The 10077-nt window shown below is 37.5% G+C and overlaps 2 protein-coding genes across 2 annotated transcripts; one reads left to right on the top strand and one right to left on the bottom strand.

The window, feature by feature from the left end:
- Positions 1567 to 3603, bottom strand: LOC18784700 (probable cysteine protease RD19D). The gene is made up of 4 exons (XM_007218075.2): positions 3007 to 3603; positions 2709 to 2828; positions 2323 to 2566; positions 1567 to 2179 (listed from the first exon to the last, which is right to left on the bottom strand). Exons 1-4 carry the CDS (start codon positions 3496 to 3498, stop codon positions 1902 to 1904), a joined length of 1134 nt encoding a protein of 377 aa, XP_007218137.1. The 5' UTR covers positions 3499 to 3603; the 3' UTR covers positions 1567 to 1901.
- Positions 5953 to 9607, top strand: LOC18787159 (ACT domain-containing protein ACR10). Its single transcript, XM_007218022.2, has 6 exons — positions 5953 to 6373; positions 6796 to 7017; positions 7885 to 7990; positions 8338 to 8674; positions 8952 to 9236; positions 9352 to 9607. The coding sequence occupies exons 1-6, from the start codon at positions 6220 to 6222 to the stop codon at positions 9487 to 9489; spliced, it is 1242 nt and encodes a 413-aa protein (XP_007218084.1). The 5' UTR covers positions 5953 to 6219; the 3' UTR covers positions 9490 to 9607.

The following is a 10077-nucleotide window of genomic DNA, read 5'->3' as shown; positions in this document are numbered from 1 at the left end:
CAAAGTAAAATTACAATATATGCTGAATGGATCTGAATTCTCTGTTTTGATTTTATCTACTATGATTTGTTTAACTTTTGTCCGCTACACGTCATCTCATTAAAATTTAATCTAAGAGTTTAAACTTCACACATCATTCTTAAAATAAAAAATCAATTAAAAAATGAAAACAAATGCCTTTACGTCACTTCTTTTTGTTTTGTTTTCTTGTTCTTCCTTTACATCACTTCTTCTTTTTGTTTTGCTTTCTTGTTCTTCCTTTCTCTGCACTGTCTGCCCCAAAAATCTTAGCTCTCAGCAAAAAACAACAAAAAAAAGCTTATCTTCCAATATGTCCATTGGGATGGTGGTTCGAAAAGAGTGATTCCTTTGTCGTTCATGTGGATTTCCTGGTTGCTACTCCTTGTGGACTTGGTTACAATACCAAGCAGTTCGAAATATACAAATCTAGCAGCATGAATACAAATCTCATTATTTTTTGCTAATTTTAATCCATTTTGGCAAAGTTGCTTGTTTATGGCATAGAATATCCTAACTGAGGTTAAATTTTTGGTTTAGACTCCTGAGAGTGATCAACTGGTGATCTTGTTTCATTCCTTAATGTCCGTATGAAATAAAAACTCTCCTATATATAAGAAGATTGCATTTTCTCCCATTAACTTACATATACTGCTGACCCGAAAAATTACATGTAGGGATACATAAACCATATCATGCCATCACCTATGGGAAGATAATTTATTTATTTTTGGGTGTTGATTGATAGGAGAAAGAGAAGAGAACGATAGATTTTAGGGGGAGGCGTGCAGAGAAAAGGAGGGGAAAAAAGATGAAGAAGAACTGCTAGAGGACATTAAGCTTTCCGTTACTCCGGTTAGGGTTTTTTTTTCGTTTTTTTTTAGATTAAATTTTAATAAGGTAACGGAAGATAAAAGTCAAGCAAATTATGGCAGAGAAAATTAGAGAAGAGGATCTGAATTCGTTAATTTGGAAATAACATCAGTTGTACATGACTTGGTGCACATAGAACTTGAGGCTAGGGTCTTCTAGCAGTGTCTCTTTCATTCATCTATCATTCAACTTCTACATGACTTGGTGCAGATAGAACTTCAGGCTAGTGTTCTTCTAGTGGTCTTTCACTCATTTATCTATCATTCTGTCGGCTATTTCACATCATACTTGATAGAACAACGCTACCGGCCTCACTTCATTATTGATGACTCGTAGCTCAGGTGGGGAGTTCTCTCGCTTAAACCACATTTCATTGATGGAACATTACCATATCATCACAAACCACAAGTATTGCTCCACTTTTCACTTTGATTTGCTATTCCAACCACTATCTTTTGTAATGTTCTAGCTTACCATTCATTTGTGTGGCCATTGTCCAGCCAACATGATTGCATCTTATCAAGTTCCTTTCTAGCCAACGTCTTCTCCACAATTAGAGCCCCACATCTCACAATTTTGAAAATACATATTCTGGTATATCTAAGTTGTTTGATATGTATACGTATAGCTGCTCCGGTATTTGTTAAGGGAGCATGAATATGAAGGGAATAGGCTCTCACTTTTGGTTTCCAGTGGCAACAATGGTTATCATTTTCATCATGCACACTATTAACTCATAGATCTTCGACATTGGTATCACCATCAATCTCATTAATTCTCTTCAAACAAAGACGCACCCTACCACACCCAAGCAGAACCTGTTCAGTTTTCTCTCTCCATAATCTTTACCAAAAGGTACAAGAAGAATTTCACAACAAAAAAGAGAACAAATCGACTGGCCAAAGAAACTAAGGGGTAGATATATATAGGAAAATTAAACACACAAGTTTAACCAAAAGAGCTGCAAACATGTCTATGTCTCTTATTCTCTTATAGTTTTAGCCTTGTAGCTAGGCGGGACGAGTACGGGTCACAACTGCAGAGACCATTGAGTTCATGCCACACATGGCATGGCCTCGGCAAAGATGATAATACCCATTCTCTCCCCATTGTTCACCCCATGAATTCTTGATGATCCAATATGGCTTGTTGCGCAGCCTGAGAATGGAGTAGCCCTTGGCACCATACCCCACAAGTAAAACACCATGGTTCACCCATTTCCTGAAACAGATTAGGGGGCACGAAACACCGCCTATGTACGTTTGCATAAACATGGCATTCAACCCGACTGCAACATAAATAGTGTTAAGCATAGTTACATAGTTAATTCACATTTTTTTTCTTGTCACATTATATGGTAGCTGAAGTACTAACGTTGAAAGAGGTCTTAAGTTTCAAATCCCAAGTCTTTAATAGTTTGTATGTACTTACTGGCAAGGGGGCCATGGTGGACTAAATTGGCTGCAATTTGGTCCTCATCAATAGGGATGGTGCTAAAATTGGCAACTTTTACAGCCACCTTGTCCAGATTAAATTTGCATTCGCCCCGTCTTCCGGTGTATGGGTATGTGCTCTCCTCCTCCAACCCTCCCGCTTCAATCAGATATTCGTAGGCATTTGTCATAAGCCCGCCACCACACCCACTGTCGCAGGCGGTCTTGTCTTTCGCATCGCACTTCAAATTGAAATTTAAACAAATTATTAAACTAGATTTGATGAACATCATCATAAATGTGAATTTGAAACAAGTAATTAACCAATGTGTATGTAACTATAAACACCATTATAATTTAGAGGTTAATTACTTAATTAATTACCGTGTTATCGCAGTCCACAAGCTGTTGCTCACTGAGACTAAGAAGCTTTCCTGTTGCAATAAAATTCGCCCCTTCAATTGCTCCTGTAGTGCTGAAGGCCCAGCACGACCCACACCCACCCTGCAAAATTCAAATGAAATAATCATATCCATGACCAAGTCTCGTGACACAAATATATATATATATATATATTGGACAGCTTCATGAGGATTATTTGTGGGAATTTTTTAAATTATTCGTGGAGAGATAAAAGAAAAAAAAAAGATTAGGTAATAAACTGTTAATAGTTATTAGTTACCTGCATCTTGACCTCAGTAACAGCTCCCTTCTCTCTCCAATCAAAATTCTCAGGCAAATCACCAACATCCATAACCGGTGGAGCACTATCCGAAACGCCGTCGTTCGAGCTGGCCGGCGGGACAGCTCTCATGCCGGTGTACATCCGCTCGAACTCCTCCTCGGAAAGGTCCGAGAAAGGCGTGACGCCGTGGACAGCAGTCGGATCAAGGGCCTGGTGTTCGGCGGCTCTGACCATGTTCTTTGCGAAGATCCCGAGGCGGTGCATGTACTCCTTTCGGGTCGAATACTTCTTCCCGTATTTCTCGATGAACATCTGGAAGCTTCTCTCTGTCCCCAGCAGAGGGCGGTGATTGTCTGTGACCTGGTGTATGATTGGGTCCTGTGCGGCGTCATGGAGAGCGAAGGAAAGGGTGCTTATAAGTGCGCAGGTTAAGACTGCAACAGCACTCACGGCGCATTTTAGAGTTGGAGGTAGAACTGCTCCAACCATCTTTGATTTCTTCGGTTGGTTGGTCCGCCAGCTTAATTAGAGCTAGCTATGTCTCCTTCTTGGCTGTGCTTTTATACTTGGAGCTCATATTTTGTTATTGACCGTTTTGACCCTGAGAAAGATAAATATATGTTGCTCGTGAGGGGTATTTTTGTAAATGTAGTAAACGGTTACAGGCGGTGCTGTTGCATGCGGACGTTTGTGTCGTTGCATGCATGCAAACACGTGGAGGTCGTTCTGCGCAAGCATGCTACTTTGTGTAGCTTCTTAATTGGTTGGTTGGTCTGGCGTTCGTTTGGTTACGAAGGGGCCCTCGCCCTGAACAGGCCCAAAGCAAAGTTACCAGCAACTTCTCCATTAGGCCTAGCAAGCAAGACCTTGACCCTTGAGCATTAGGCTCAACCCAATACCTCAAAATCCAATTCAAAAGCAATTAGCTTATTTGCAATCATATTGTTCATCATCTCAAAATAGTAACGTTTATTAACTATGATAAATCTTTCATAATAGATACAAAGATAGACTCTCTGATTGTTTTTACTCATGATAATATAATGACACTTTAAAGTGGAGTGATAATTAGACATGTCAATGGATTCGATTTTAATCCGAATGCGAGTACAATATATGTTCTGATTTAATATACGTATTTAATATTTGGTAAATCTTTAATAGTTAATTAATATCATATAGTAATTTGAATATTTTATAAGTTAAAAAAATTATTATTTTTTCTTATTTAAAACTTCTCTACTTTAAACAAAAATTACTTGTCACAATAAACTTCTCTACTTAAAGTATATTATTGGTAAAAAGAACACTATTAATGGTAAAATTATCACATCAAATATCCGTCAACTTAGCAATCGAATATGGATTTTTTTATTAATAATCCTTTGGATTTTCATTTATGATCGAATTATTTTTCCTATCAGATCGGATTGAATATAGACTAATTTGATCCATTTTGAGGTATAGTAATATACACAAGTAGAATAAAGTTGCAATCAATACCTTATCATTTTAAAAATATTTTACTCACCAACCTCCTAAGATTGAATGTAGCATTACCATTTTACTCAAACTATGCTGCAATTAGTTTTGATTAACATGTATTGTAAAAAATCCAGCTATGTATGTTGCAATACCAAATGGGTTTCATGAGATTGCCATGCTTCTTTGATGTTACTTGGACTAGTTTTATATGTTTCCTTTTTCTTTTTCTTTTTTAATAGTTGCAACAATTTCATTAATAAAAGGACATTACAATAATGTAGTCCCACAAAGAGCTCTTGCAAATAATAAACACAACTATTGCAAGACAATGAGCAAAAATAATTTTATATCTTGAAAAACCAGCTCACTAGAAACTGAAAAACATAAGAGGATCCATAAAGCTACTGCATGTGTGCTCTAAGAAGATCATATGAGAGATAGAACTCTCTACCAATTTGGGAGTTGAGGATAGGAAACACCTACAAATGGAAAAACAAATCCCACTCAACTTTCACCATGATACATGGTCATAACGTCTCCCAAACATTCATAAACTCAAAGAACCAATTGATAGTAGATCCACAAAATCAACAGCTTCATCCCTCGACATGGAGATATGATGAAGATCCACCTCATCAACCCCAAAACTGTAATGACACCACAACACATACCAAAAAGATAGATCTACACAAATCTACAAAGATCTAACCAAAAAGGTTTGTAGGAAAACCCTAAAACAACTAGGTATGAGACAAACCTTGCAAAACACAAAGGATACAAAAGCCTAGCACGAAATCAACTAGGAAGAAAGGCCCTCCACAAGTAGTGGGGAGATAACCTTGTTTATTCGTATAATGGGATGATTATACTAGGAAGAAAAGAGAAGAAAAACCCCAAATACGGTGTGTGGCTAGTTATTATACGCAACACATTAAATTATTAAATATTTATTTAATATTACTTTTTAGTATGATTAATATAGAGTAAGATGTTCCACAAACTAATTTAATGAGGATGATGCAAGGCAATAAGTCAATGATTACTAAATTAAAGTGCTATGCCGGCTTTATTTGTCCCATGGGAAGAAAAATTCTTGAATATGATCCGTCAATTAGGGTTCTTACTCGAATTATTGACTGTTAAACCCAATTTAGGGCACCAACCATATAATATTGGGGAAAATAACGCCGAGATATTGAAATTGATTTTGTGCCGACAAGTTGTCTCCTATAAAAGGAAGGATGCCGGTCCACTTAAGCTCTTCAAATTAATTATCCAAAATTTTAATCCTACTTAACTGTAACCGAAAAATTAATCCTCTTCAAGCAACAAGGACGTGCTCATCACTAATTGGGTAAAATACCAAAATTTCAAATCCAATCTCACTGTATACCCGAGCACACCTAATCACGCACATTTCAATTTTTTAAAGTCTTTCCTAAATATCTCCCACTGTCTCAACCATAAACTGGTGAAAAGGACGAGAAATTGAAATTCCGTGAAAAGAAAAGCAGAGGAGGAGAGAGACCCTCTGATCGTTGTATTATCTGATCTTTGTGTTTGGCGGAATCCCCAATCCATTAACTCAATGGAAACAACAAGAGTGAGAATCCAAAGATACCCACTTGGGGTTTTTGGCTCATTTTAGCTGTTGCCCCTGAGCTTTCAGTGATCCAAAAACAGAGTAGGATTTAGGAACAGTGGTAGGTAGCTGAAAGCAGAACAATGGGCATTTTGCATGAGGATGTTGTGGTAATTAACCAGGCAAAGAAGGCTGGGGAACCCACTGTAATCACTGTCAATTGCCCTGACAAAACTGGATTGGGCTGTGATTTGTGCAGGGTTATATTGCTCTTTGGGCTAAGCATTTGCAGAGGAGGTGAGGGTTATTGCTATTGACGTATGTTTGTTTTGTGCTTTTGGTTTAATTTTCTTTTTTCTGGGTAATTCTGAGTTTTTTGGAGGTGGGTTTGGGATTGTAGTCAGTGAAGTGGTCGGCAGTGTGATTTATTTGATGTTTTTAGTTTTTTTTTTCTCTGATTTACTGGGAAATTTACTGTTTGGATATGAAATTCTTGAGAATACTGGTCATTTTGTTCTTGAGTTTTTCTGAAACGTTTTGGTGGATGTAGGCTTTAGAGAGAAACAAAGAATTGGTTTGAGTTTCTTTTTGTGGTAACTCAGAAAACAGGTTATTCTTTCATGAGTCTTGGAGTTTTGAGTGATAGTTTAGTTTTTATAAGTTTCCCTTAATATTTTATTGAATGTGCTGGTGATTAGTTTAGTTTTTTTGTGGAGCAGATGTTTCAACAGATGGGAAATGGTGCTACCTAGTGTTTTGGGTGGTGGAAAAACCAAATACAAGGTGGAATTTGTTGACAAAGAGATTGTTGGAAGTGTGTCCATCGTATTTGTCGACTTCTGGAATATTCTATTATCACCCTGAAAACCAGCTGCCTAAGCCACCAGATGTTTTCCTTCTTGAATTCTGGTGCTCTTATGAACGGGAAGGCCTATTGCATGGTAATACGAACCTTTCAGTTCTAAGAATGTCACTTGCTTGAATAATTGTTATCTTGGGAATTGTTTCTTCTTTGTAGGCGTTATCCCCTAAAGCTTAATTTGGCATAGAAGTACCGTACTAAATGGATTTCGAATTTGTTTTCATGCGGGAATGTGGCATATCTTGCTCAATGATTTGTCTGAACCTTCCAACTCAGTAAGAAATTTGAAATGGACAAAGTTATGAATATGAAGATCATTTATGGGTGATTACCAATTTTGTATCTGATGATATAGAAAGGCCGTGATCACTGTCTATGTAATTGCGACTTTGATGATAGTAATGTCGAAGCATTGCAAGAAGTATAACAAGTAACTTTCATATCCCTTGTTTAGAATGGATTGAAGTTACCGAGGAATATAATTTATGACAGATTGGTATAAGAATAAGTCATTCTTTTAAGTCGCCTGAAATGGAATGAAGACAACTTAAATCGTTATCATTATGATCCCTTTTCCATCCATAAGCATAAATGACAACTCTTTTTTTTTTTTTTTTTTTCTTCTTTTCCTTTTGAGTTTTGAGAAATCAAAAAAAGGGATCTTTACTTTCACTTATCTAACCAAAGTTACCTGTTGGAATGCAAATAATGTTGCTTATCTATTTGGTTAATCAACCTTTAAGTGTTGTTTGTTTCTATTTGTTTCTTTTTCTTCTCTTCCCTTACCTAGTATTGCCTACTTTTCTGGATGCATCTCAATACTTGAGCAGAAAATGTATCGTATGGAGCCATATATTTTGTTTTGTTTTGTTTTGTTTTTTTGTTTTTGCTGAATAAGAGCCGTATATTTTGTTTGAGACTATTATTAAAACTTTTTTCATAATAGATGTCACTGAGGTTCTCTGTGAGCTGGAGCTCACAATACATAGAGTGAAGGTATCTACTACCCCAGATGGGAGAGTGATGGACCTTTTTTTTGTTACAGATACCAGGTTAGTCATTCTTGACATTGCTTCACTTTTAATCATGGTGCAGCATTTCTTCTTGTATTTTTCTCTTTTTACTTCCCTATCTTCATGTGCCCTATTGTGAACTTGATTGTACTGGCAATAATTCAAAGGGAAAAAAGAAAAGAGAGCTGCAATCCTCCATTTGGTTCCTTAGATTTGCTTTTGCATAATTCTTAAATCAAGTGTTTTTGTATTTTATTTCCAATAATTCTATACTCGCTCATGCTGCCAATGAAAATGGAGTCTTGATGTCAGTGTCTCATGTCTATGTGAGGCCAATTGCTCAAATATGGTTAATAGAAGCTTTTTTCTTCTCTCTTTTCAATCAGAGAACTTCTTCATGCAAAAAGAAGACAAGACGAAACAATTCTTTGTCTGAAAGCTGTTTTAGGGGATGCCTTATTGAGTTGCAAAATTGAATTGGCTAGATCAGAGGTTACCGCTTGTTCACAGGGTTCTCCATGTCTTCCTTCTGCCATCACTGAAGAAATATTCAGTTTAGAGCTGCCCAATGGACGCCTAAGCAGATCTGTTGCCTCCAACCCCATTTCAGTAACAGTGGACAACAACCTTAGCCCATCTCACACACTCGTGCAAATCTTCTGTCAGGATCATAAAGGCCTTGTATATGATATCATGAGAACCCTAAAGGATTACAACATTCAGGTACATCTTATAAGCTATATAGAGCTTTTCTTTTTGGGAGAGAAAAACTTTTAGGTTGTGTTTCAAAATTTCACGTTTTCAGTATTGAAACGAATTGCCATCATCACTCATCGAACATGTTTCAGTATTATGTTTGCAGAATATTAATTTGTTTCGTTAACGTTTAATAGTTGATCGTAAGAAATTATGATTCCTGGGAAAGGTTGTGGAGGTTTCATTAGACATTTGGTGTTATTATGCGTGTGTGGTAGTGACCTTTGTTAGTTGATAATGTCAGGTTTCTTATGGACGATTCTATGCAAGCCCAAAAGGAAATTGTGAGGTGGACTTGTTCATAATGCAAGCAGATGGCAAGAAGATTGTTGACCCCAACAAGCAAAATGCGTTATGTTCTCGTTTGAGAATGGAGCTTTTGCGTCCTCTTAGAGTGGCGGTGGTGAGCCGTGGCCCTGATACTGAGCTGGTGGTAGCTAACCCTGTTGAGTTGTCTGGCAGGGGTCGTCCTCTAGTCTTTTATGATATTACTCATGCCCTCAAAGTTCTGAAGACACACATCTTTTCGGTACTGGCTCCAACCTATGCCATGAGTGTCTTATGTAATGTTTCCCTACATTCTCTTTAGGGACATCCTATCTAATTTTGCCATTCTACCATTTATTTTGCTTTGGTTATTTCAGGTTAAGATAGGGAAACACATGATCCGAGATCGGGAGTGGGAGGTCTACAGAATCCTGCTGGATGAAGGAGTTGGTTATTCAGTGCCAAGGAACAAAATTGAGGAAGGTGTAAGAAATAAATTGATGGGTTGGGAATAGATTGGCGCCAAATTTAGTTAATGGCTTCCATCACTGTACAGTGTACAGTATATTTTTCTTAGCATTGAGTTTCTACTACATCAAGAGCTAGTAGTATTTCATCCTGTTCTTCATTCTTTATGATTTCTTCTCTGATCTTTCACAATTTTATCGGTCGGTTCAAGATCAAAGTTCAGAGGAGCTGTAGTTTACAGGTTTACACGGGCCACGGATCATAGGGTTCTTGTTTTTCTGTTCAATGAGTATCACCATCCAAACAAGCACACCGTCCATGTAACTTGAGCATTGGTATGGCTCGTAGCAAGAGCCGTCTTTGTCGGTGGCCTGCACCAGTCTTGCACGGCTTGAAGTTTGACCTGAACGTTGTTTCAGATTTTGCTTCAAAAGTCTCTACAGTCGACTGACAAAATTGAACGAAGATACCATGAAAATGACACTCACTCCGCCGCAAGCATGTCCTTCCTGTTTACCACTCTGCGCATTTGAAGCATGCTCGGATTGTTACACTTACACGGCTCATTCAACACATGTAAGGACTCGTTTAGTACGTGAGATTAGACTGGATTGGACTACCCAATACATAACTAT

The sequence above is a fragment of the Prunus persica genome, chromosome G2 (assembly GCF_000346465.2).
Source record: "Prunus persica cultivar Lovell chromosome G2, Prunus_persica_NCBIv2, whole genome shotgun sequence".
Classification (NCBI taxonomy): domain Eukaryota; kingdom Viridiplantae; phylum Streptophyta; class Magnoliopsida; order Rosales; family Rosaceae; genus Prunus; species Prunus persica.
This window is presented reverse-complemented; position numbering and strand designations above follow the sequence as displayed.

Excerpts from the sequence above, each read along its gene's own strand:
- LOC18784700 (XM_007218075.2), bottom strand. The coding sequence starts at position 3,498 with ATGGTTGGAGCAGTTCTACCTCCAACTCTAAAATGCGCCGTGAGTGCT. Across the intron at positions 2,829-3,006 it reads TTACTGAGGTCAAGATGCAG|GGTGGGTGTGGGTCGTGCTG; the intron begins GTAACTAATAAC and ends TGAATTTTGCAG. Across the intron at positions 2,180-2,322 it reads CCACCATGGCCCCCTTGCCA|TCGGGTTGAATGCCATGTTT; the intron begins GTAAGTACATAC and ends TTTATGTTGCAG.
- LOC18787159 (XM_007218022.2), top strand. The coding sequence starts at position 6,220 with ATGGGCATTTTGCATGAGGATGTTGTGGTAATTAACCAGGCAAAGAAG. Across the intron at positions 7,991-8,337 it reads TTTTTTGTTACAGATACCAG|AGAACTTCTTCATGCAAAAA; the intron begins GTTAGTCATTCT and ends CTTTTCAATCAG. Across the intron at positions 8,675-8,951 it reads TAAAGGATTACAACATTCAG|GTTTCTTATGGACGATTCTA; the intron begins GTACATCTTATA and ends TGATAATGTCAG.